At 44.1% G+C, this 27,657-nt stretch overlaps 1 protein-coding gene and 1 long non-coding RNA gene across 17 annotated transcripts in view; both read left to right on the forward strand.

Annotated features, from left to right (window-relative positions):
* Positions 1 to 27,657, forward strand: part of DYSF (dysferlin) — a 225,314-nt gene that overhangs the window by 158,634 nt on the left and 39,023 nt on the right. For 8 of the 16 annotated variants that reach the window (XM_070379785.1, XM_070379787.1, XM_070379790.1 and 5 more), the window contains one exon: positions 5,385 to 5,447. The exons of the other annotated variants lie outside the window; for them this stretch is intronic. In XM_070379785.1, the coding sequence (XP_070235886.1) occupies positions 5,385 to 5,447 (63 nt within the window). The remainder of the gene's footprint in view (positions 1 to 5,384; positions 5,448 to 27,657) is intronic. 16 annotated transcript variants of the gene reach the window in all.
* LOC138990006 (uncharacterized) lies at positions 12,183 to 17,055 on the forward strand. Its single transcript, XR_011466198.1, has 3 exons — positions 12,183 to 12,583; positions 13,471 to 13,616; positions 16,988 to 17,055. It is a non-coding gene; the product is annotated as an uncharacterized lncRNA (long non-coding RNA).

The following is a 27,657-nucleotide window of genomic DNA, read 5'->3' on the forward strand; positions in this document are numbered from 1 at the left end:
GCCTTGGGTACTGGGTCAGTCTTGGGGTCCTCAAAGCTGTCCCTGAGATGTGCTTACAGGGGCTTCTGTCTGACATTTAGGGTGAATTTCTGCTTCTTTCCATGTACTCATCTCTCACTGTTTTGCTGCTTCCAAGGGGATATTGCTGGTGTTCAGTCCTGGGCCACACTGCAGCTGACACAAGAGCTTTATAGTTGCTCTCAAGTGTCACAGGAGCTAAGCATCCCCACAAGGTCCCAGCTGCCCACTTCTCCCACCTCTCTGGCTCTCCAGGACCCCACCCCACCACCCTTTCTGCTGGGGACACCTCTGGCCAGCACCGGTCACTCAAGACTCAGCCTAGGTGAGGTCATCTCCTTCTAGGATTCTGCCCTGGCTCCTTCACTTCTTCTGCAAGTCCTGTCTCTATCTGGGTCACTGCACTTGCCTTAAGTCATGCTGATGCTGCTTTAAATGTTAGCATGTTTCCTAGGCTAGGCTCAGGGCAGTGAGTGGGGCCCATTCCTTTTTGCGTCCTCAATGCCAGCACAGGGCCTGGCTTAGAGGACGCGTTCGAAGAAAGTCTGCCTGCCCAGATGGACAGATGGATGAGTGGATGGATGAGTGGATGGATGCATAAGTAGATGGGTGGGTGGGTGGATCCTGCCTACTCTCTGTAGGAGCTTAGGAGGAGCTTCTCTTGCCTGGGACACCCAAATGGAAATTGCAAATACACAGAATTCAGCTGCACTCAAGGCCTGGGTGGGTGTTTGTAGCTGAATGAGGCAGATAATTAGCCCCAAGCTCGGTGCCCAGCGCCGGCTCCCACCCCTCAGCGGGCTGTCTGAGTCTGTGTGGGGTAGCACAGAGCTGGCCCAGTAGGATTTCCGTTCTGTGTGTGCTGCCCTTAAAATGTCCACAGACTCAGATGGGGAGGCGCTGTGTCGGGTCCTGCTGGCTACAAGCACAGCCAGAGGCAGACAGTGAGTAGGCCCAGGCTGGACGTCCTCCCGGCGTTGACATGAGTGAACCGGGGCCGGGGTAGGAGCCAGAGCAGGGTCGGCACTCTTTGTGGGAGGACACGGCTCACGCTGCTGGCCAGGCGGAGGGTGGGGCTGGCTCACAGGTCCACAGGGAGAGGCGGCAGTGAGCTCCGCCTGCTCTGGTGGAGGAGGTTTGGATCCTGCCCTCATCCAGCTCCCTGTCTGATGGCGGAGGACACATAACCTTATTGTCACGGAGCCCCAGGCCGGCAGGGAGACCCGTCCCAGTCTCTAGGGAGCCCTGTCTTGATGGGGTCTGATGGCAGCTTCAGGAAAAAGCAATTCTGTGTCGCGCTTTTCTCTGAGATCACTGATCTGATTTGGCTGGTCCAGAAATCTTTCACTGACTCCATCTTGCACACCCCCCATGCAGGACTTGGGAGGACCGGGGCTGACTCAGGACACCGTGGGTTCCAGACCCAGTGGTTTTCCACATAGTTCTGGCTGGGCTCTTGTCCCCTGTCCCCTTCCCCACTGCAGGTAGGATGGAGGGCCCTGGTCTCTGGGGACTGGAGGAACACGAAGTCTAGCAGAACTGGGACTTTTCTGGCTCCTGTTTGTCTAACCTGTGTCTCCAGGCCAGCTTACCATTCCCACTGTGACACAGCCCTCCCACTGTGACACAGCCCCTCGGCTGTGCTCACCAGCTGGGGCTGTGGACCCAGCAGAAGGCTCCTCCCCAGCTCCAAATGCTCTCTTAGCACATCTGGCTTCTGTCTTGGTCCCTCCTGTCTCCTTGCTCTGTCGCCCCTTCTTGGCCAAAGAACTGTCTCCCCATCATTGCCCATTTCCTGGGATGAGCTGCACATGCTAGAAAGTCCCAATGACCTGATGCTCAGGTCACTGGGTTGCCCACCACGGCTGAGTGTTTCTCAGGTTTCTAGAAATCTTTTGGTCTGTCAAGAGTGGCCAGTTCTGGAGATGATCTGAAATGGACGTATGAGACAGAGCTGTCCACTTGGCCTTCCAGGGTTCAAAAGTGGGCACCCATCTCTGGGGGTGAGGAGGGTCGTGGCCTCCTGGACTCTTCTCTAGGGCACTGGGATAAGATGAACTCTCACATAGTAACCCCTCAGTGTATTCTCGGTCTGTGCGGCTGTCCTTTGTGTAGATTTCAGAACCGTAGGCTGGGGATGGGGTGGTGTGAGTGTATGTGCGTGGGTAAGTGTGCATGAGAGGTGGGGGGCGGGAGCAGACGTGTGTGCAAGCTCAGTGCTGCTGCTGTAAGTGTCGTGGCCTTGATGCCTGACTTTCTGAGGGCAGGCCAGGGGTGTCCTCACAGAGGGGCTCAGAGGTGTTTCATTCTGTCTAGTGCGCTCCTCAAAATAAAGGATATATTCATTTTTCTCTGATTATAAATATATGTCTGTTGTCTACAGTTGGGAAAATATAGAAAAATAATGAACAGACAGACAATGCCTCCAACCAGGAAGACAATGTGAATGAACCGCTCCCAGCATTTCCTCTGTCCTGTCCTTCTCCCCCCGCCGCATCCCCCACTCCAGGCTGCTCTCCCTGTCTCACTCTGCCTCTGAGTCTGACCCCGCCGCCTCCCCTACTCCAGGCTGCTCTCCCTGTCTCATCTGCCTCTGAGTCTGAATCAGGCTCTACTTTTACCTTCAAACAAACCTGGGGTCTTCGCCTCCTCATCTACTAGTTCTTGTGTTCTGAAGATGACAAGGGGAGGAGAAGTGGTGCAGGAACACACCTGGAGCTGGCTCCCCGCCATTCCCTAGAGGGTCTTGAGGCCCACGTCAGGGTGACACCCCTTGCCTATTCCCCACATCACCCACCTCCAGGCATGGGAGCCGCCCGTCAAGGTGACCCTTTCCTGTTGCTCTGAGAGACCACCATCGGTAGGAGTATCCTCTTGGAGTCTCCAGGGACTTGGGTGGGGGGATGTGTGTGGCCTGAGGAAGGGTAAAGAGGAAGAGAGAGCTCTTGGGAAGTGTCCCCTCTGGTGGGCAGAAACAGGAGGTCGGTACTGTGGATCCATATGAGATGATGAGAGTGATGGCAAAGCCGTGAATGCTCGCTTAGCAGGGACACCAAGATCTGGGACACTGGGCCTGCAGGGTCAGTGTGGACTAGATCATCAGGGGAGCTTCTCTGAGGGGGCTGGTGAGAGGGATTAGAACAGCAGTGGGGAGAGGAGGCCTTTTCTGGTGGGCAGCTGCTGCTGCTGCTAAGTCGCTTCAGTTGTGTCCGACTCTGTGCGACCCCATAGACGGCAGCCCACCAGGCTCTCCTGCCTCTGGGATTCTCCAGGCAAGAACACTGGAGTGGGTTGCCATTTCCTTCTCCAATGCATGAAAGTGAAAAGTGAAAGTGAAGTCGCTCAGTCGTGTCCGACTCTTAGCCACGCCATGGACTGCAGCCCACCAGGCTCCTCCATCCATGGGATTTTCCAGGCAAGAGTACTGGAGTGGGTTGCCATTGCCTTCTCCCCTGGTGGGCAGAGGAGTGGGGCAAAGGCTTGGTGGCAGGCGGTGTGTGTATGTTGACAGTGTGTGTGTTGACTGCGTGTGTGTGATGGTGTACTGAGTGTGTGTGTGTGTGTGTGTGTGTGTGTATGTACTCATATGTGTGTGATGGGCCTGGGAGGCTCTGGGGGAAATGCAGGCTAGTGTGCAGGAGGAGTCGGGAGGCTTGCTCTCCACGGGCGTGGGGTGGGGTGCTGGGGCTGGCTGCTCCCTGGCTCCCGGCTCGGGCTAATTTTGAGCCGCCTGCTCCGGTTTTAGTCTCTGGGACGCCGTGAAGGTGGGAACGTGCTCCCAGAACCGGAGCAGCAAATTATGCCCGGATCCCAAAGGAGAACGTGTAATTTCGGAAGCTGGCGCAGACCTTTGGAGCAACTATGTTTAGCTTTATTTTTTCTCCCTCTTGCACTGGTGAACTGCCGGTTTCCCTCTCACCTTTCTAAAAACGATCTGTATTAAAAATAACAATAAGGCTTCTGTGAGGTTCAGGATGAGAACCAGAGGGGCAGAGCTGCTGCCTGGCTGGGCCAGTCTCTGGGCCGCTGAGGGCTTCACGTGGAGTTCATCTGGTCGATTCAAGGGTCACGCCACATGCAGCCAGCCCCCTGGAATCCTCCAGCGGCGTGGCTGCGTGCCCGGCCGTTCTGCCCTCCTGCCTGTGCTCCTGGGCCTAAACAGCCGAGGGCTGGTTTAGGGGAGGCCAGGGTCCCCCTCAGTGAGGCTCTCTTCACAGATCAGGGAGGGGACTGTGAGTTCCCAGACGACTTCTTCTGTGTTTCCCTGACCCCAGGCGAATGGGTCTCCCCGCACCTTCCTGCCAAGGAAGGAAGGACACTGGGGCTTGGCCTCTTGTGGAGACTCCCAGAGCCCCCTGCCCCAGGCTGCCCCCCTGCCTCCCTCCTGGCAGCTCTGGGTCCCCGCTTGTCTCCTCCCCGCTCCAGTCACTCCCCCTTCACCTGTCTCCCGGACTGTTTACCCTGGCAGTGCTGCTTTATTCACACCTCTGCCCTTCACAACTCCTGTCTCCTCTGCCCACAAGGCATCTCCTGGCCACCTCCACCTAGACTGGAATGTGTCCCCCCAGGACCCCATCACCTCTTCCAGAACTATTTTAGTGGGCCCCCAAAATGTCACCCTGCCTGTAGCCCTGACCCCCACCAAGGCTCTCCTGGACCCCGCAGCCCAAGGATTCGTCCTATAAACTGGATTCACCATACCGTGAGATTGCAGGCAAGGATCTGATGCCAAAGGAGAAGGCAGCAGGTTTTCTGTATTAAGAGGTGGCACGTCTATGAGATTGGTTTGGGGCGAAGTCGTACGATGCCCTGATGTCTGTCCTTGAGGACAGAAGACTCAGAAACCTGCGCTGGCTTAGGAATGGTGCCCAAGCAGGGGTTGGTGTGGCTCAGCTGTTAGGAGAAACCACCAGCGATGATGCAGAGCTTGGTGGATGTCTGAGGTCAGGATGATTGAAAGGCTGGGAGGGCAGGTGAGCGTGGAGTCAGTGGCGCCCAGGGCTCTAAGAAAGCAGGCGGGAGACAGGCATGGACTGAGCCCTCGCGTGTGCCTCACCTTGTCCTCGGCGTGCACAGCCTTCATCTCATCCACACTTGCTGCTGCTCTGTGGCAGTTCAAGGCTTGTGCCCGTTCTCCAGACGGGGATGCTGATGCAGAGAGGTCAGGGTCACGTAGAGCACTGGGGCCAGGATTTGGAGCCATACTTGTCCAACTCCAAAGCACACATTCCTCCCACAGCTTTTGTACCTCCCTGGAGAGAGAGCAGAGGGTGCCTACTCAGAGAGTTCTGCTTCCCTGGGACCATCTAGTCTTCCCTGACTTGGCTTTTCTAATCCTGTTGCTAACCAGCGTGTTTAATTTGTAGTTTGCAGATGGTCTCTCGGGCTTGGCCCCCACTAACATGGCATCTTCTCCATCCAGTCTTCATGTATGTATTGTTTACCTATTTGTGGGCACCTTGATTTCCCCGGGGGGACTGGGTGGGGTTAGGGAGTTAGGAAGGGAGCAGAGGAGGTGGGGGGTGGGAGGGGAAGAAAGGAGTTTTCTGAGCCCTGGCAGAAAACAGTTAAGCTGCCCTGTGCAGTAATGGAGGGATGGGGAAAAAGCTAAGGGAAGAGTCTCAGAAACAGATGGGGCTTGGTGCATCCTGGGATTTACCTTCATCCTGCTTCCCTGCGTGAGGGCTGAGGTCTTGGTTGGGATTGCATGGGCCAGGGGAAACAGGGAAGTCTCTGGACCCTGACCGCTGGGATGCAGGACATGAGAGGCCTCTGTGGGCAAGAGGCCTGTGGTACTGCAGAACCCTGGCTGTCCCCAGCAGGTGCTGAGTGCTCTGCTGGGCCCGCAGCTCACACCTGCAGTTCCCGTTAGTGCTGCTGCTGTCCTCCAGGGCTGATTTCCTAGGTGTTATCTTTACGGGTCATGGGTCTTTCCAGGAAGATGGCTGTTGTGTCTAGCTTTCAATATACACTCCCGAAGTCTCATGCTGAGGGCCAAGGGGAGCCCCAGGCCCGTAGGGGGAACCTAAGATATAGGACCTCCTGAAAGTAAAATTTCATTCATGGTGTCAAGAGGAGACATTGCTGTATTGGGTGCTTTATGGCTTCTAGGAGGAGGCAATCTATATTTTAACTGTTTTCTGATTTATCTGTTGTAGAAAATACAGAAAACACAATAAAGTATAAGGCAGGAAAGTTAAAACCACCTGTATTCCTACCAGGTGGAGAGGAACACTTAAGATTTTGATGTGCCTCTATTTATAGATATCTCTTATGCACATTAATACTTACAAAATAAAATCTGAATCTTATCAGACTTTAAAAATCTGAATTTTCTTTTACTTAAAAGTATATCGTAGATGTTTTTCCATATCTTTATATTCTTTACAAAATGCTTGCCTGTCATTCCATTGTGTGAATATCCATAAAGGTTTAACTCTTCTCCCATCCCTGGACATTGAATTTCTTTTTTAAAAAAAGACTGAAAGATTCTGTATTTGTTTTCGACTGCACTTGGGTCTTTGTGGCTGCGTGTAGGTTTTCTCGTTGAGCAAGTGGGGCTCCTCCCTGCCACGGTGCACGGGCTCTCGCTGCAGTGGCGACGGGCTGTAGGGTGTGCGGGTCTCAGTAGTTGTGGTACCTGGGCTTAGTTGATTCGCAGCTTGTGGGATCATCCTGCACCGGGATTGAACCCGTGTCCCCTGCACTGGCAGGTGGATTCTTAACCACTGGATCACCAGGAAAGTCCTAATTTCTTAATTTTTATAACTGTCTTATTTTATGTCCCTTAGAAGAGTTTTTTTCGTTTACTTTAAATAGGTCTAGTGCATTTCTTGTTAAGTCTATTCTTAGGCATTTTATAGCCCATTTTGCTACCCGAATGGAATATCTTTTTTTTTCTTATTATTTTGTCTAGCTGGTTATTGCTAGAATATGGAAAACAACATTTTTTTTTGTATACTTACTTTGAAACAGACTCTTGATTAAGTGCCTTTGTTACTTCTGACAGTGGTTAATTGATTCAGTTGAATTCTTCAAGCAGCTAAGATTGTTTTCTTCAAACAATAATAAATATGTCACTTTCTTTGTAATAGTTTTACCTTATTCCTTTTTTCAGAATAACATTTAGTAATTGAGATGCTAGTGAGCAAATTTATTTAGTTACTGATTCTAATGAGAAATTCTCTGTCATTTTCCCATTAATTAATTATGATAATGATTGGTAGTTTCAGGTAAATATTTTTGATCTTGTGAAGTGAAAGTCACTTAGTCGTGTCTGACTCTTTGCAACCCCATGGGCTATACAGTCCATGGAATTCTCCAGGCCAGAATACTGGAGTGAGTAGCCTTTCTCTTCTCCAGGGGATCTTCCCAACCCAGGGATTGAACCCAGGTCTCCTGCGTTGCAGGCAGATTCTTTACCAGCTGAGCCACAAGATTAATAGCTTAAAAATTAGACATGGGAGTTTAATATTATCCAGTGCCATTTATCAAGATGATCATTTTGTTTTCCATTGTTCTGTTCATACATATATATATTGATACATATAATTATCCTGCATTCCTGAGGTAAACCCAAATCAGTCAAATGGTCGTGGTATTATAACTGACTACAAATGAAGTCTTCTTATGCAGTCAATCAGGATAGGTAGTTGGTTGGCTAACTGAAAAAGTCGGTTTAATAGGAACTCATTAAAAGTCAAATATAAGTACCATAAACATTTTCTTTTTAATCATATCCATGTATCTTCATTTGACAATCATTTGATATATGCCAAGGCCTCTTTAAATTTGAATCTGCTATTGGAATGTTATGTTGTCCTTCTGGTATAAAACACATCTAAAATATATTACTTATTATTTTTCCTTTAGGTTTATTAAAGTTTTTGAGATCTTAATGGTAGGTGCAAAAGAACCTGAATGTGGAGTTCTTTTAATGTTTAAGATCCCCTCACACCTTTTTTTGGTCGCTTCACTCATACTTAATTTTCACCATTAAAAAACATCAATTTAGCTAAATTAATCAATAGCTAAATTAAAAACATCAATAACTAAATTAATTTTCATAGATAAAATGCCCTTTCTTTTAAAATTCAAATTATATGTATTTATAATGCTTATTGATCCAATTACAAAATTAATACAACTGGCATGAGCAGATTTGGGAACAAACAATTCTTGGTGAACATTCGGCTCATCTCTGGGAGCTGCAGTGGGTGAATTAGATTAGCTGCAGGCTTTCGTCTGCTCTGGACCTTCAATTGTTAGCAGAGAGAATGATTGGTTTTTGTTAATCCTGGTTAAGGGGAAGTTTGCAAGGAGAAGTTTTGGTATGTGTTAGTTATTGACTTAGATTTGTCATTATTTATGTAGGATTTTTGCATATTTATTCATATGTATTACTTTTAGGTTGTCTTTGTTAGATTTTGCTATCAGGATTTTAAATGAGTTTCATAAAATATTTTCTGAGGTGTACTCTCATTTTCTGTGCTCTTAAACAGTCTCTAAGAGATGAGAATGATTGTTTAAAGGTTTGAAAATACATGAGAGGGATTCTTTATGAATCTGAATCATGCAAATTGGAAATTGCATGGTATTTTAATAGCCTTGTTTTGTGTATAAAATGTGTAATAATGTGAATCAATCTAAATTTAAAAAATGATTAAGAGTCATGTAATTTAAAAGGTGGTGGCCAAATGAATTGTATTTATGGTTTAGCTGGTAAACGGGATACCTATCATCTTTTCTTGAAAATGGTGGTTATATGATGTGAGTTTTGAATTATAGGAGATCTTCAGGAATACATATTTTATACAATTGGGTAAGATGTGTCTGCTCTGTACTCATTTTATAAGACTGGGCCCAGCATCTATTTTTGGGAGGAGATTCTTTGATCACTTTCTACGTCTTCAGTCAATTTGGTGCCTTAGATGTCATCAGATATTGTTTGTTACATTGGTATGGATTTACACATATTACTATAATAAAAGAAAATGCTACCGTATCTGTTCCGTTTTTTTATCTGTTCATTCCTGATTTTGTAATTTATGCTATTTTATTTTATTTTTTGCTTCACTAGGCTTAATAGCATTTCCTCTATTTTATGGTTATTTTTCATCCAAAGAACTGGCTCTTTAAAATTTTTGATTCTTCTGTGTACTTTTAATTTCTTTTTCTTTTTAACTATTTGCTTTTCTTGTCTGACTGTACTGACTAGGACCATAAGTTTAATACTCTGTACAACTGATAATAGAGAGTATTCTTATCTGATCTAATTGAAAATGGAATATTTATATTTCGCCACCAACTATGAAATTTATAAGCTGAGTGATTATTAACAAGCTAGGAGTTTTTATTATGAATGATGTTACATTTTATTGAATATTCTTTATGGATCTGTTGAAGTGATCATATGTTTTTTCTTTTTTAATCTGTTATTGTGGTGAATTACATTAATAGTTTTTTTTTTTTTTTACTGCTAAAACAACTTTGCAGTTCTGAAACTATCTATCCTGGTCATGTTATATTATCTTTTTTCTGCATTGCTGGGTTCAGTTTAACTTAGGAATTTTTTTGCATCAATTTTTAATGAATGATAATGGCTTGGGACTTCTTTTTCTGATACTGTTTTTTTCAGGTTTTGGTGTCTAGATAATACTAATCTTATAAAATGATTTGAGGCATATTTGCTCTTTTTCTAGTCTCTGAATAAATGACAAAAGCCTGACATTATCTGTTGCATGAAGGTTTTGGTAGATTCATTGGTAAAACTGTCTAGACTTAGTGTTCTTCTTGGGGATATTTTAAACTGCTGATACAATTTTTAAAAATGTTTATAGGACCTTTGAGATTTTCTGTTTCTATGTGAGTCACTTTTGGTGATTTATATTTTATAGGAATTTATCCGTTTCTTCCTAAAATTATTGACATAGGATTTTTCATAACAACCTCTTCCTTAAAAAAAAATTTCTTCACCTTCTATTTAGGTTCCCTTTCATTCCTAAGGTTATATTTTATTATTCTTGCCAGAATTTGTCAGATTTAAAAAAATCTTTTCAAAGAACCAATTTTTAGCTTGCTGATTTAGCTCTATGGTTTCCTGGTTTTCTAGCTTCCAGTTGTTTCCTTTATTATTTTCTTTGCTTCCTTGGTGGCTCAGATGGTAAAGAATATGCCTGCAATGCAGGAGACCTGGGTTCGATCCCTGGGTTGGGAAGATCCCCTGGAGAAGGGGATGGCAACCCACTCCAGTATTCTTGCCTGGAGAATTCCATGGACAGAAGAGCCTCATGGGCTACAGCCCATGGGGTCACAAGAGATGGATACGACTGACTAACCCTTTCCTTTGATGTTTAGAGGGCTTGTTATATTTTTAACCTCTTTAGTGCGATGTCTAGTTCATCAATTTTCAAACTTTCCTCTTTTCTAATGTAAGCATTTAAGGCTATAAAATTTCCTCTAAGTATTGCTTTATGCATCCCACACGTTTTGATACGTGATATTTTTGTTGTTTTCTAGTTCTGAGTACTTTCTTATTACTGTCATATTTCTTTTTGACACTTGAATTGTTTAAAAGTATGTTTTAGAAATTCCTAACTTATGTTTGTTCTTCTTTGTGATTTCGGTCTACTTTTTGTTTATATATTTGATGCTATGTTATTAGGCACAATTGTAGCATTCTTTTATCTTCCTAGAGATTCAATCTTTTAATGATATGTAGCAAACCTCCAGTACTCTTGCCTGAAGAATCCCATGGACGGAGGAGCCTGGTGGGCTGCAGTCCATGGGGTTGCTAAGAGTCCGACACTACTGAGCGACTTCACTTTGACTTTTCGCTTTCAAGACAAACCACCACTCCTTGCTTTTTAAAATCTCTACTAATGAGTTTTGCCTTAAACGCTGCTTTGTCTCATGTTAATACAACTAAACCATATTCTCTTGGTTAGTATTTTCCTAATAAATCTTTTCTGTCTTTTTACTTTCAATTTTTCTGTGACTTTACGTTTAGGTATCTCTCTGATGAACAGCAAATAGATGGATTCTTTTTTTATGCATTCTGACATAAACTCAGAGAGTTGGCCAGTCTAATATATTGTGTTTTACTGATATATTTGGATTTATTTCTGCCATCTTGTTCTGTGTCTCTATTAGTCCTACTTTTTTCTTTTTTCTCATTTTTTGTATTGAAAAATCCCCCCATCTTTTCATTCCTTCTTCCCTTTACAGTTTCAAAGCTATACATTGGTTTTATTCCTTTAGTGATTAATATAGAAACTTTAACATGTATCATAAACTTAGCAAAATCTAAATTTAATTGGTATTTATAGCTACTTCCAAAATATTACAAGGAACTTCAGTTCAGTTCAGTTCAGTCACTCAGTCGTGTCTGACTCTTTGCGACCCCATGAATTGCAGCACGCCAGGCCTCCCTGTCCATCACCAACTCCTGGAGTTCACTCAGACTCATGTCCATTGAGTCAGTGATGCCATCCAGCCATCTCATCCTCTGTCAGCATCCCCTTTTCCTCTTAGGATGCTTTAATTCTAGTCACTTACCAATTATGAACTTTTGTTCAATATTTTAGTTCTACCGCTATAAATGACATTTTTAAAAGCAGTGTTGTTTTTTTTAAGTAATCTTTTTCTTCTTTTAGCTAGACCCACATTGGCTGTTTTGTTTGGTAGACCAGTCTTCCTCATCCTGGGATCGTCTTTCTTCCTGAAGAGCCTACAGAAATTCCTATAATTAGGATCAATTCATTATAAACACCCTCACTTCTAAATTATTTTTTGGAAGTATTTTTGTTTCACCGTTATTTTGGAACTGCTAGTTTCACTGACACTTAAATCCTGCCGTCACTTTGGAGACCCTATCTCACTGTCTTCTGGCTGCCTTCGTGTTGTTGTCTTCCTGAATCCGAGGACTGTCATTTTGCTTTTAATTAGTTATCTCTTCAAATAGTGCATGTTTGTCATTCTCTCATTTCCTCCTGGAACTGATTCGATCTGTGATGGACCTGCTCTATTCTCCATGGCAGTTCAAATTTATTTCACATTTCTTTGTGTTGCACTCTGGCTAATTTCTGAAGATATGTCTTCTAGTTCACTAACTCTTTTTAAAGACTTAATCAGGATATAGCCGATTAACAATGTTGTGAGTTTCAGGTGAATAGTGAAGGCACTCAGCCACACATATACATGTGTCCATTTTCCCCCACGGAGAAGGCAATGGCACCCCACTCCACTACTCTTGCCTGGAAAATCCCATGGACAGAGGAGCCTGGTAGGCTGCAGTCCATGGGGTCGCTGGGAGTCGGACACGACTGAGCGACTTCACTTTCACTTTTCACTTTCATGCATTGGAGAAGGAAATGGCAACCCACTCCAGTGTTCTTGCCAGGAGAATCCCAGGGACAGGGAAGCCTGGTGGGCTGCTGTCTATGGGGTCGCACAGAGTCGGACACGACTGAAGCGACTTAGCAGCAGCAGCAGCAGCATTCTTCCCCAAACTCCCCTCCCATCCAGGTTGCCACATAACATTGAGCAAAGTTCCACATGTTATACGGTAGGTCCTCATTCACTAAGTCTTAAGTTGCTTCTAAAGGCTAACCCCATCTATTGAGTTTCTAGTCCCAGTATTAATATTTTTATTCTAAAAGTTCTCTTTTTTCCCCCAAATCTGCTTGTTGATTTTTGAAAGTCTCTTATTCCCTTGCCATATTTTTAATGCCTTTTAGTTTTAAACAGTTTTTTTTTCTTAAAATTCTATTTGTGATAATTCTGCTTTCTATTGTCACAACAGGCCTGTCTGCAGTTGTTTCTAACTGACTTTCACTCATGGTGCCTTGTTCATTATGTTTCACTATTTCTGACTGTGAACTCATGTTCCTTGGAACTTTATCTGAGAGTTCTTTGAGGGCTGGATGAAAGTCACATTCTTTCAGGGAGTACATGTGTTACTTTTACCAAATGCCTGGAAATATTACAAATCCAGATTCACTTAAAACTAAATGTTTGGCTTGGGCTTCTTGGACCCCACAGTCAATTTGCATTTTGGCTCCTTATTTCTTTGGCTTTTTGCTTTTTCATTTGCACCCATGTATCTTCTTTATATTCCCATCAGTTCAGCCACTTAAAAAGGATTTTAAACATATATTATTTGTTAATTTAGGTGTTCCCACTTGGAGAGTTTCTCTGGTCCTCCAGTTTGCCATTTTGCTGGGTCTCTGTTAGAGTTTTCAGTTTGACAGTCATGATGTCTTCATGCACATTCTATTTCTTTCAGGACCAGTACTCTAACTTCTTGTTCATGAGACCCTCTGGAGACTTCCTGAGACCATAAATTGACCATTTGTTTTCTTCCATTTTTACTCAACTTTTTAACACTTGCCTTCGTCCTCACATTATCCCCCTTATTTTGAACCTTCATCTTTTCTTCCTGTTGTTACACAGGGAAGTCCTTGCTTGTCAAGTACCAGGAGCTCAGATGGCACTTCCGTTACTGCGGAGGCCCCTTCTAATCTCAAACTCAGATGAAAGGAAGCGAGAAACAGTCTAAAGTTGCGTAATTTTACTTTGTCAGCCAGGAATCCAGCAAGGTGAGAGAAGTAAGAGGGAGAACAGGATCAGAGGCTGTCCTCCTGGGCTCAGCAGTTTGTCTTCTGTGGTGGTGGTGGCAGTCAGATGCTGGCTGGCTAGGTCAGAGTGCAGTTCTTGTGCGTGGACTCCGATATAGGAGTTTCTTAAATAAAGGAGAGCTGACTCTTTCCCAGAAGGGAAAGACCAGGCAGGTGTGTTGCTTTCGGGACGTTGTTATAGTCTTGGCTGTGTGGACCCTTGACGCTGTGAGTTTAGACACTTGATGGGTCCATTTTCTTGGGGCTAGATGCATATTATTCAAGTTTCTAAACCAAGGTTGCCAGTTTATGATTTGACAGTGAAAAATACTTCTGTCTGGAGGATGTGATCTTGGGATCTGGCCTGTGGTCTCTCTAAAAGGCTCAGCAACTGGGAAGTCAAATTGTGAATGGAGATGAGTAAAGAATCAGAATGAGGAGAGAGAGTACTGGGACCTGAAATTGAGTGGGCAGCAGTCCAAAATGGATTGAAACATCCATCTCCAATGGTAGGGACAGCTTTAGTCCCTAAGCTGGGGACCATCCCCCTGGTGATGCTGGTGTAAACAGATAGGAACAGTCAACTCTTACTCTTCTATTTCCAGGACTGATCAGGTTGTTTTTCCCCTGACATAGTCTTTCCCTAGATGTATTAGTACAGTCTACCCACTATGCTTCAGGCTCAGTGTAGAAGCCTCTCCTTGCTCTAAACCACCCCCCCCCACCCCCTCACATTGATTTCATGGTCTGATTCTCTGAGGGCAGCCCTATTTCCCTTACTTCCAAGGTTTGGGGGAATGCTTCATTGCAGCTCATGGATACTGACAAGAATTTATCCAAAGACTTTGAAGCAAAGGTTTTCTGAGCAAAGGAATCAATTACAGGGTGTGGCTCCCAAGTGAGGAAGCATTTCCAGAAGGCAGCCAAGACACTTTGTCTCAGTGCAACGTGCTTGCATCTCTGACCTTGAGAGTTTCAGGGGGAGTATTTTAACTTTAATATCAAGAAGTCTTTTTACCTGTACTTTTGTATATATCAAACGTGCTAATTAGGAAAGTACTTATCTTCTCCTTAAAGTAGGTTTCTTAAGGACATGTATTTGGCACTATTGGTTCAGCAAGAATTATTGTATGTACTTGAAAGTAACAAAACTGTACTTCTTTAAAAATATCTCTGGTTCAGATGTGTTGCCAGTGCAGCCCGGCCTCCCCCCACTCCCATTAGTTCTGATTAGGGAGGTTTGATGCCTGTCACTGAGTGTAATCTGGACCTTCCTTTGTGAGTCATTCCTTCTCTCATTTTCTCAGAGCAAATACAAATCGCCCATCAAATGACAAGTGAAGGCACAGGGGAGGCAAGGGGAGGGAAATCAGAGCCGAAATCTGTTAGCTATTTGGAGTAATTGGTTATTTGCTGTGTTTGCTGGTTGGGAAGCAGAGCACATACTTTACGGTCTCTCCTGTTACGGGGGCTGGAGTCACCCGCCGATATTGGATCCTCGTTGCCGGAGCCCTTGGCTCCGGGCGCCTTTCCCCTGCTTGGCATTCCTGTGGTCTCCTCGGGGGTGCACCCTCCTCCCTCGATGCGCACTGCAGGGGGGACAGCCCAGGGTGAGACTTGTCTGGCAAACTCCAGGGCCTCCTCAGGGAGGAAGAGACCCTAGCCCCCTCCCAGAAGCCCTCCCTGCCTCCCCCCGCCCCATACTTCCTTCTTCCCAAGAGGTCTTTTTCCTGGTCCACAAGGGACCTGTTTTCCTACTCAAAGGAAAAAGATTCATCTCTTCCCAGAGGGAAATTCTTGGCTTTCCTTGAAATCTACAGGACAGGAAGTTCTCTCTGAGGTCTAATTTAATGCCTTCCTACCCCTGATGGTCCTGTCATCATCCCTGCCCCCTCACTCCCCAGCCTGGGTCCAAACAGTGCTTGGAAGTTGGTTCAGTGCTCACCGCTGAGTACAAATGCCCCAAAGGAGCTTATCAACCTGCCCAGTGACGTGAGCACCTCTCTTACGTTCACGGAGGCATGGGAAACCAGCTTGAATTAGCAGCAAGTTCAAAATATAGAATATTTGGAAAGTGATATGACTTTGTGTATGAAAACTCACACAGTAACTAGAAAGCAGGTTGACTTTGGCACATAGTAGGCTCCCCCAAAATACTTTTAAAATTGAATTTAAGATAGCTAAGATTAGTGTCTGTAGTTTGATGAATGCTTCTGCAGCCCTGGGAAGGCCTTCAAAAATAGTTTTTCTCTTAAGTAGCTGGTTGGAACTTTTGTTAAGCAAAACTGTCTACATAAGCAGAATGAAGGTAAGACAAGCTTTTGCCCAGGCCTTGTTGGAATCATCACAGATTCTGAGTTAGCCATGTCTCATTGTTTTCTTCACAGGTTTGAAGACTCTGATTGTCTTTCATTCACCCTACTGGATAGATTCCATTTGTTTGGGCTTTCTACATGGGTTATGGGGTGATGTTGTCCTTGGAGGACTAAGTCATGGGCCCACATACATACCTTAGGCTTCTGAATTTGGAAAGACATTTCCCACAAGTCTCCCACCTCACTTGGGCCCTCCATCTGGAACAGGCCAATAGTCAAATTGTCAGGTCCTGACCCTTTTCTGTTCACCATCTGCTTGACTGCCAGATTTCGGGCACACTTTTCCACTGGGCCTTTTGGAAGCAGTTCAGCATTTTGGTTAAAGGTCTTCCTTTCCCTCCCACTTCTGCTGGTCCAGCTTGAAGTCAGAGTAAGCAGAGTAATGATCCCTCGACAGACATGGAGGCAGAACTGCAGGGAGTGTCAACACGAGGCTGAAGGCCCAGTGCTCCACTTGTGGAAACAATTAAGGGATTCTTTTTGTCATGAGAGTGTAGAGTTCGGCAGAATCAACATGGTGGCTGGCTGTGGGCATATGTCTTTGTGGTTTTGAGGGGCATGAAAAGCTTAGTGTGCGTGGGGTGGGGTAGGTTCTGAGTTGGGTGTTGCACGTCTAGGGGTTTGCTGGTTTACATGTAGGTGTGAGCCCTTGTCCATTACATCTGTGCTTGTATTAATGTGTATGTGAGCAGATGGACTCAGTTTAGTTTTGAAATCTTAGGACGTTAATTAAAGAACTAGACAATCATCATCTCATCATTCCAGTTCTGCAGATATTGAGCTATGGGGAAACAGCACCGGGGGTCAAACTGGTGATGTTGACAATATCAATAAGAGCATTGATCATGGTCAACTTTAGAGGTCAACTTCGCAGACATCATCTCAAAGCCTACACTAATCCCAGTGTTGGGTTCTTACGTTACGACCTTGATGATAATGATTTGTGCTAATGCAGAAATTCTTTTCAACACCATCTAGGATGGCTACCTTCTGGTTGACATAGGCAATGAAGGCCTGTTTTAAAAAATGGACTTCTTTTTTAGAGGTAGGTGTATAGTTCCCTATAGTGACCCCAAGGTATGGCATTGTAACCTGGGTGATGAAGGAATTTGACCACAGGCTCTTGTATTTGATTTAACTGGTCATCCAGGGGAGAGAACACAAGTGATATCCTCTGTCCTCCTCAACTCTCCTAACATCACAGAGTCAGGCTTAGAATGACTGTTGTCAACTTTGCCATCCATATTCATGAAATGCATTAGGCTTATTGAATGAAAATGGGAGATTAAACGTTCTGACTGTGCCGTGCTGATTTGGGTCTTCAGAGGGATTAGGGTGCCCATTAGACTGGATCAAGCTTGGAGAAGCAAGTCTTTGTTACATGGCTCTGGTTGCTCAGGAACTGAATGTTGGCTATTAGCTGAAACTGGAGAGGCTGCCAGTCTGTGCCTTGATCAGACTTACTTGTTCAGCGGGCTGAAGGGTGAAGGACTCTGAACCTTGGGCACAGGGAGATAAAGCTCTGATGGCCAGACTTCTTGATGAAGCCTGAGATGACACTTTAACAATCAAGCCTTTTGCATTTGTTTTTCCTCCTTTCCATGTTCCAAGACTAGATGCTTAGCTCTTGCAAAATGAGGTCAAGAGCACACTTGGAATTAGAAAACGTATGACCATTTCCCTTTTGGAGCTTGGAATTATGGAGCCTTCCACAGAGGGTTGCTTGGCTTTGGTGCATCTGGGATAATAAGACATGGGAGGACTCTCCTGTTTCTGTGGGGCTCATTCTTATGTGGGGGCTAACTTCTTCTTGGGCTTCTTGAGGAAGGGAAAGAAGACATGGTCATGAAGTAACTCCATCAGAAGCCAGGTTAGTGAAATAGCAGGGATGATATTTTCAAGTCACATCTGTGAGAGTGTTGAAAATATGACTATTTTTCTGTAATTCAACTTAATCTGTCTTTTGAGCTCACATTTTTCCTGGCAGAAAAGTCATAGTAATTCTTCAACCATTTAGGTTTAAGCTTTAGTTAGTTTTGGATTTTTCTCCCTTGTCCTTACCCCTGGGAAACAGCTAAATTCTGGGTTGAGCTTCCATAATGTCATGACCTCCACACGAAGGGGCCCCTGGTCACTAGTGTGTGTGCACCCTGGATCTACTGGGCACACAGACCATACAGACACTGTCTCATTATCTCGACCAGAAGGCCCTTTCAGGTATCCTGGCTTCCTCTCTTTGCTGCCTTTCAAGCCTTTCTGGGGAGCATGGTATCATATGACAGCTTCTTTGTGACTCTGGGGTCTACAGGATGTGATGAGGACTCCTTCAGGCTCTCTCTCCCATGACACCCATGCAGCCATCTGTCAAAGGCCACAAGCCCCAATTTCTCTGGCAGTTTTTGAATGGTTGCTACTTATCAGATCCCCAAAGTTTAGGAGAGGTCTCTTCCATGTATACTTTGAGCTAACCTATGGGGGAAGATATGGGTATGCCTTATCAGAAGTCACCACAAATTTTAAAGAAGATGTGGTACACATATACAACGGAGTATTATTTAGCCACTAAAAAGAATGAAATAGTACCATTTGTAGCAACATGGATGGGCCTAGAGGGTGTCATACTGAGTGAAATAAGTCAGACAGAGAAGGACAAATATCACATGACATCCCTTGTATGTGGAATCTAAAGCTGTCAGAACTTACACAGGACTGGGAAACAGAGTCTTGGAGGGCACAGACAGAAACTTGTGCACCAGGACTCAGGAGAAAGGAGCAGTGACTTCACAAGAGACTGACCCAGACTTGCCTGTGAGTGTCTGGGAGTCTCCAGCAGAGGTGTGGGTCAGTGGTGGCCTGCTGCAGGGTTGGGGGCACTGAGTGTAGCAGTGCCTGCATGGGACCTTCTGAAGGAGGTCACCATTATCTTTATTACCTCCACCATAGTTTGGCTGCAGCTAAATAGCAGGGAGGAAACACAGATCCACCCATCAACAGAAAATTGGATTAAAGATTTAGTGAGCATGGCCCCGCCCATCAGAACAAGACCCAGTTTCCCCCTCAGTCAGTCTCTCCCATCAGAAAGCTTCCATAACCCTCTTATCCTTCTCTATCAGGGGTCAGACAGACTGAAAACCACAATCACAGAAAACTAACCAATCTAATCACATGGACCACAGCCTTGTCTAACTCAATGAAACTATGAGCCATGCCGTGTAGGGCCACCCAAGACAGACGGGTCATGGTGGAAAGTTCTGACAAAATGTGGTCCAGTAGAGAAGGGAATGGCAAACCACTTCAGTATTCTTTCCTTGAGAACCCCATGAATAGTATGAAAAGGGGAAAAAAGGACACTGAAAGATGAACTCCCCAGGTCGGTAGGTGCCCAGTATGCTACTGGAGATCAGTGGAGAAATAACTCCAGAAAGAATGAAGGGATGGAGCCAAAGCAAAAACAACACCTAGTTGTGGAAGTGACTGGTGATGGAAGCAAGGTCTGATGCTGTAAAGAGTGATATTGCATAGGAACCTGGAATATTAGGTCCATGAATCAAGGCAAATTGGAAGTGGTCAAACAGTGGATGACAAGAGTGAACGTTGACATTCTAGGAATCAGTGAACTAAAATGGACTGAAATGGGTGAATTTAACTCAGATGACCATTGTATCTACCACTGTGGGCAAGAATCCCTTAGAAGAAATGGAGTAGCCATCATAGTCAACAAAAGAGTCCGAAATGCAGTACTTGGATGCAATCTAAAAAACGACAGAATGATCTCTGTTCGTTTCCAAGGCAAACCATTCAATATAATGGTAATTCAAGGCTATGCCCCAACCACTAATGCTGAAGAAGCTGAAGATGAATGGTTCTATGAAGACATACAAGGCCTTCTAAATACCCAAAAAAGATATCCTTCTCATTATAGGGGACTGGAATGCAAAAGTAGGAAGTCAAGAAACACTTGGAGTAACAGGCAAATTTGGCCTTGGAGTAAAAAATGAACAGGGCAAAAGCTAATAAAGTTTTGCCAAGAGAATGCACTGGTCATAGCAAACACCCTCTTCCAACAACACAAGAGAAGACTCTACACATAGACATCACCAGATGGTCAACACCAAAATCAGATTGATTATATTCTTTGCAGCCAAAGATGGAGAAGCTCTATACAGTCAGCAAAAACAAGACTGAGAGCTGACTGTGGCTCAGATCATGAACTCCTTATTGCCAAATTCAGACTTAAATTGAAGAAAGTAGGGAAAACCACTAGACCAATCAGGTATGACCTAAATCAAATCCCTTATGATTATACAGTGGAAGTGAGAAATAGATTTAAGGAACTAGATCTGATAGATAGAGTGCCTGATGAACTATGGACAGAGGTTTGTGACATTGTACAGGAGACAGGGATCAAGACCATCCTCAAGAAAAAGAAATGCAAAAAAGCAAAATGGCTGTCTGAAGAGGCCTTACAAATAGCTTTGAAAAGGAGAGAAGCAAAAAACAAAGGAGAAAAAGAAAGATATACCCATTTGAATGCAGAGTTCCAAAGAATAGCAAGGAGAGATAAGAAAGCCTTCCTCAGTGATCAGTGCAAAGAAACAGAGGAAAAGAATAGGCTGGGAAAGACTAGAGATCTCTTCAAGAAAATTAGCGATACCAAGGGAACTTTTCATATAAACATGGGCTCGATAAAGGACAGAAATGGCATGGACCTAACAGAAGCAGAAGATATTAAGAAGAGGTGGCAGGAATACACAGAAGAACTGTACAAAAAAGATCTTCACAACCCAGATAATCATGATGGTGTGATCACTCACCTAGAGCCAGACATCCTGGAATGAAAAGTCAAGTGGGTCTTAGGAAGCATCACTAGGAACAAAGCTAGTGGAGGTGATGGAATTCCAGTTGAGCTATTTCAAATCCTGAAAGATGATGCTGTGAAGGTGCTGCACTCAATACACCAGCAAATTTGGACAACTCAGCAGTGGCCACAGGACTGGAAAAGGTCAGTTTTCATTCCATCCCAAAGAAAGGCAATGCCAAAGAATGCTCAAACTACCGCACAATTGCACTCATCTCATATGCTAGCAAAGTAATGCTCAAAATTCTCCAAGCCAGGCTTCAACAATATGTGAACCATGAATTTGCAGATGTTCAAGCAGGTTTTAGAAAAGGCAGAGGAACCAGAGATCAAATTGCCAACATCCACTGGATCATCAAAAAAGCAAGAGAATTCCAGAAAAACATCTATTTCTGCTTTATTGACTATGCCAAAGCTTTGACTGTGTGGATCACAATAAACTATATAAAATTCTGAAAGAGATGCGAATATCAGACCATCTGACCTGCCTCTTGAGAAATCTGTATGCAGGTCAAAAGCAACAGTTAGAACTGGATATGGAACAACAGACTGGATCCAAATCGGGAAAGGAGTATGTCAAGGCTGTATATTGTCACCTTGCTTATTTAACTTATATGCAGAGTACATCATGAGAAACACTGGGCTAGATGAAGCACATGGGAAGGCAATGGCACCCCACTCTAGTACTCTTGCCTCGAAAATCCCATGGATGGAGGAGCCTGGAAGGCTGCAGTCCATGGGGTTGCTGAGGGTCGGACACGACTGAGTGACTTCACTTTCACTTTTCACTTTCATTCATTGGAGAAGGAAATGGCAACCCACTCCAGTGTTCTTGCCTGGAGAATCCCGGGAACGGTGGAGCCTGGTGGGCTGCCATCTATGGGGTTGCACAGAGTCAGACACGACTGAAGTGACTTAGCAGCAGCAGCAGCAGATGAAGCACAAGCTGGAATCAAGATTGCCGGGAGAAATATCAATAACTTCAGATATGCAGATGACACCACCCTTATGGCAGAAAGTGAAGAAGAACTAAAGAGCTTCTTGATGAAAGTGAAAGAGGAGAGTGAAAAAGTTGGCTTAAAGCTCAACATTCATAAAACTAAGATCGTGTTATCTGGTCCCATTACTTCAATGCAAATAGATGGGGAAACAGTGTCAGACTTTATTTTTGGGGGCTTCAAAATCACTGCATATGGTTACTGCAGCCATGAAATTAAAAGATGCTTACTCCTTGGAAGGAAAGTTATGACCAACCTAGACAGCACATTAAAAAGCAGAGACATTACTTTGCCAACAAAGGTCTGTCTAGTCAAGGCTATGGTTTTTCCAGTAATCATGTATGGATATGAGAGTTGGACTATAAAGAAATGTGAGTGCTGAAAAATTTATGCTTTTGAACTGTGGTGCTGGAGAAGACTCTTGAGAGTCCCTTGGCCTGCAAGGAGATCCAACCCATGCATCCTAAAGGAAATCAGTCCTGAATATTCATTGGAAGGACTAATGTTGAACCTGAAACTCCAATACTTTGGCCACCTGATGTGAAGAGCTGACTCATGTGAAAAAACTCTGATGCTGGGAGGGATTGGGGGCAGGAGGAGAAGGGGACGACAGAGGATGAGAAGGTTGGATGGCATCCTGAGGACATGAGTTTGAGTAAACTCTGGGAGTTGGTAATGGATAGGGAGGCCTGGTGTGCTGCAGTCCATGGGGTTGCAAAGAGTCAGACACAACTGAGCCACTGAACTGAAAAAAAAGATACAAATGAACTTACAGAGACTCAACAGAGACTCACAGACTTAGTAAAGGAACCTATGGTTCCTGGGGGAAAGTGATAGTTAGGGAGTTTGGGATAGTCATGTACTTACTGCTATATTTCAAATAGATAACCAACAAGGACTTATTTATAGCACATGGAACTCTGTTCAATGTCATGTGGCAGCCTGGATGGGAGGGAAGTTTGGGGGAGAACGGATGCATGTATATGGCTGAGTCCCTTCACTATTCACCGGAAAACTATCACATCGTTGTTAATTGGCTATACCCTTATGGCAGAAAGTGAAGAGGAACTAAAAAGCCTCTTGATGAAGGTGAAAGAGGAGAGTGAAAAAGTTGGCTTAAAGCTCAACAGTCAGAAAACTAAGATCATGGCATCTGGTCTTATCACTTCATGGCAAATATATGGGGAAACAAGTGGAAACAGTGTCAGACTTTATTTTTTTGGGGCTCCAAAATCACTGCAGATGGTGACTGCAGCCATGAAATTAAAAGACGCTTACTCCTTGGAAGGAAACTTATGACCAACCTAGATAGCATATTGAAAAGCAGAGACATTACTTTGCCAACAAAGGTCCATCTAGTCAAGGCTATGGTTTTTCCAGTGGTCATGTATGGATGTGAGAGTTGGACTGTGAAGAAAGCTGAGTGCCAAAGAATTGATGCTTTTGAACTGTGGTGTTGGAGAAGACTCTTGAGAGTCCCTTGGACTGCAAGGAGTTCCAACCAGTCCATTCTGAAAGAGATCAGCCCTGGGATTTCTTTGGAAGGAATGATGCTAAAGCTGAAACTCCAGTACTTTGGCCACCTCATGCGAAGAGTTGACTCATTGGAAAAGACTCTGATGCTGGGAGGGATTGGGGGCAGGAGGAAAAGGGGATGACAGAGGATGAGATGGCTGGATGGCGTCACCGACTTGATGGACGTGAGTCTGAGTGAACTTCGGGAGATGGTGATGGACAGGGAGGCCTGGAGTGCTGCGATTCATGGGGTCGCAAAGAGTCGGACACAACTGAGCCACTGAACTGAACTGAATACAACATAAAAAATTAAAAAAACAAAAACAAAACTGTGAACTCTAGATATTTAAGAGATCTAATCTTAATTTTGAGCAGCTTATTCATTTAAAAAGAGGAAAGATTGAAATATACATTAATAACAAAGCAAAAATATGAAAAAAGTCCTCACAAATCTCTGGTTCTTGCTTCCTCTCCCTCTCTATACTGTCATCTCTTCTGTGTATAGTGTGAGAAGGGCTGAAAAGAACATCCTTTTAAACCTATTTTTTTTAATGGCACATTATCTGCTTTAGGAAATTTAAAAGCCAAGGGTCCAGCCTTCCCACCCCTGGCTGTTTAGGCATTCATATATCCATCAAATATTTACTGGCCTCTAGATACATGCCAGGTAATGTTCTAAGGATTGAGGACATAGTGTTAAAAAAGATAGAGATCTCTGCCATTATGGGACATAATAAACAAGAACCTAAAAAAAATATATGGAGTGAGTGCCTGATGATGATAATTACTAGGGAGAAAAAGTTAGGAAGGGAGAATGAGAATTGCTGGGAGATGGATCATGATTTAAAATAAGGTGAGTAAGGAGGGTAAAACAGATCATATTTAGTCAAGACTTGAAGGACGTGATGAAGTGACCCATGGCTCCATCTGTGGGAGGAATTGAGTTCCTCATGGGAGGAGCCTGAGAGTGCTGGCAAGGTTCATGGACTGGGTGGGCCATTGGGGTGGGAACAGCATGAGTGAGGAAGAAATGGGAGGACATGAGATGCGGGAGGTGTGAGGGGCTGGTATAGCTTGCTGTTGTAAGGCCTTTGGCCTTATTCTGGGTGAGTTGGCAAATCATTGGAGGGATTTGCTCAGAGAGGCGACGTGTTCTGATGTGTGTGGCTATTGTGTTGAGAATAGATTTTGGGGCAAGAGAGAAAGCAGAGAGGCCAGTTAGGAGACTGTTGCGATAGGTCCCGGTGATGGGGACTGGGGCCATAGTGATCAGGGAGAAGCGGTCTGGTTCCAAATGTGTACTGAAGGGGGTGCCAATAGGATTTGATGATGGATGGAATGTGGGGCATGAGGAAGAGGCCAAAGTGACTGTTGGGGTTTTGGTTCAAGCATCTGGAAGGAAGGAGTTGTACTTGCTTCTATGAGGAAGACTGTAGAAGGAGCAGGTGGCTGGGGGTGATTAGGAACTGGATTCTGGAGATGGTACGTTCAAGAAGCTTATTAGATGTCCAGTTGGAGATGTTAAATAGGCTGCTGGAGTTCAGAGGAGTCATGCAGGTTGGAGAGAGTCATGTTGGGTTCCTCAGTGTATATGTTATTAAAGACACCAGACTCCAGGAGAATTCCGGGGGTTGAGAGTGGGTGGGGAAGAAAAGAGGTCTGAGCATGGAGCTCTGGGCCACTCAAGTGATCAGAGCTCAGGTGACAAGGAGGAATCAGCAGAAATTGAGATGGTATGGCCAGTAGGGTGGGAGGACCACGGCTATAATGCTCTGTAAGGCAAAGGGAGCCTCCCAGCCAGACATCATTTTAAGCCAGAAGACAGAGGAGTGACTGCCTACATCAGATACTACTGCTGGTTGACTAATGAGGCCTGAGTCCTCGGTGACCTTGACAGCCATGTTTTGGTGGCGCAGAGAATGGAAAAACAAGAATTAGAGACATGTGTAGACAACTGTAGATGTTTTTCTGTAAAAGGGGAAAGAAGATGAGAACCAAAATTGGGATTCGAGAGTTTTCTTTTTAAATAATGGAAACTAGTGTTACATATAACACCAGTGGGAACGATCCAGGAGAAAAGGAAGTGTGATGACAAGGAGAGGGTGAAGAAGATCACGTCCTTGAGGGGATCAGAAGGCATGAGTGCAGGGGTAGCCTTGGGTCAGGGTGCAAGTGGAGTCACTTCATAAGCAGGAGGGAAGACAGGTGCGATGCCAGTATTGGTGCGCTTGTGGAGCGGTGGGGTGGTCTCTTCTGATGCTTCTGTTTTAAAAGAAAGAGGAAGCAGGGTCACTGCCACAGAGTGATGACAAGGAGGAGGTGTGAGAGGGCTGGGCAGAAAGGAGAAGATATGGAGAGCTGGTGTGTTCCGAGGAAGGAGAGCAAAGACCCAGGGAGCTGAGATGGAGTGGATGGCAACACTGGGCCCCTTTGAGGCTGTTACACGAGCTTGGAGTGAGACCAGCCTCTGGTTTGCTCTTTTTCAGCTGCATTGGATGTGATGGGAAAGAGCTGGGTTTAAACCTAGGTTGGGTTGGCCAGAAATATAGTGGAACAAGAGAGGGCCCAGGGAACTTACAAGTGGGGGAGGGCAAAGGGGCGAAATATAAACCAGCTAGGATGTAAATTATGATTCTGCAACACGTATGATTTCTGTCAAGAATGAGGGCAAGTGGAAGAGGATTTCCCTGTGGGATGCAGGATAAAAAGGGGACGAAAGCCACTGAGCAGCCAGTCAGCTGGGTTCACCAGGGGTTAGGAAGGTCACTGGCTCTGCTTCTCACCAGTGTGCTTAAGGAGAACCAGCCATAGAAATCACCTGGAACTTGGAGGAAGGAGGAAATTACAGCTGAGAGTTCTTGGGGAAAGTTGAGTGTGGTAAGACTTAGGTCCTGTTTGGTGGTCAATTGCTAGTTCTTCAAAATTTTTTTAAACTCTGATTTCTGCTTTTGTTCTTCTTTTAGAGGTTATCTGCTTGTGTTTTATCATCTGTTCTTTTTTATTTTAACAGCTTTTTTTGAGATAATCCACATATACACAAACCCCTATTTAAGTGTGCAATTTAGTGGTTTTTAGTTTATTAACAGAGTTGGGCACCCATCATCAATTTCAGAATGTTTTCAGTTATTCCAAAAAGAAATAATGCACCCCAAGAGCAATTGTCTCCCATTTTCTCCCAACCATTAATCTACTTTTTGTCTCTATGGGTTTGCTTATTCTGGACATTTCATGTAAATGAAATTATGAAATATGTGGTCTTCTGTGATTAACTTCTTTTATTTAGCATAACATTTTCAAGGTTTATCCATGTTGTTGCATCTATCAGTTCTTCATTGCTTTTTATTATCAAATAATGTGCCATTGTTTGGGTGCATCACATTTTCTTTTCATTGATAGACATTTGGATTGTTTCTACTTTGGGACTTTTATGAATAATGCTGCTATGAACATTCATGTATGAGTTTTTGTGTGGACATAAGTTTTCATTTTTCTTGGAGGAGAATTCCTGGGTCATATGGTAGCTCTCCGTTTAATCTTTTGAGGAGCTGCCACCCTGGTTTTTAAAGTGACTGCAATACTTTAAATTTCTACCAGAAGTAAACGAGGGTTCTGGTTTCTCCACATCTTCATGAACACTTTTTATTATCTGACTTTTTGGTTATAGGCGTCCTAGTGGTGTGAAATGTTCTTTCATTGTGGTTTCTATTTGCATTTCCTTGATGGCTAACGATGTTGAGCATCTCTTTGTGTGCTTATTAGCCATTTGTATAACTTCTCTTGAGGAATGTCTATTTTAATCCACGGCTCATTTTTATTGAGTTGTTTGTCTTTTGATTTTTGGACTGTATGAGTTTTCTATATATTCTGTTTATAAATCCTTTATCAGATACACACAGGCATATATTTTCTCCTGTGAATTATCTTTTCATTTTCTTGGTGGTATGTTTTGAAATATCCTGTTGTTCTTTATTTTCAAAAGGTTTCAGTTTTTAAATTATGTAAGGAATACATGTACACAATCAAAAATTATAAAACTTTAAGTGATACACAAAATAAAAGAAATAAATAAAACATTTGTAATTTTATCATTCACAGATAATTGCTGTGAACATTTGGGGTTAGATCTTTTAACTAAAAAGAATTCTCATTATTCAGTTTTTAACCTTTTGCAAATCTCATCAGCTGTGAATAACTTTTCATGTCAGTAAACATGTTTACAACATCATTTTTTGTTGTTGTACAAGTTTTAATCACATGGATGTACAATTTACCCCAAT

The sequence above is a fragment of the Bos mutus genome, chromosome 11, assembly GCF_027580195.1.
Source record: "Bos mutus isolate GX-2022 chromosome 11, NWIPB_WYAK_1.1, whole genome shotgun sequence".
Taxonomy (NCBI): domain Eukaryota; kingdom Metazoa; phylum Chordata; class Mammalia; order Artiodactyla; family Bovidae; genus Bos; species Bos mutus.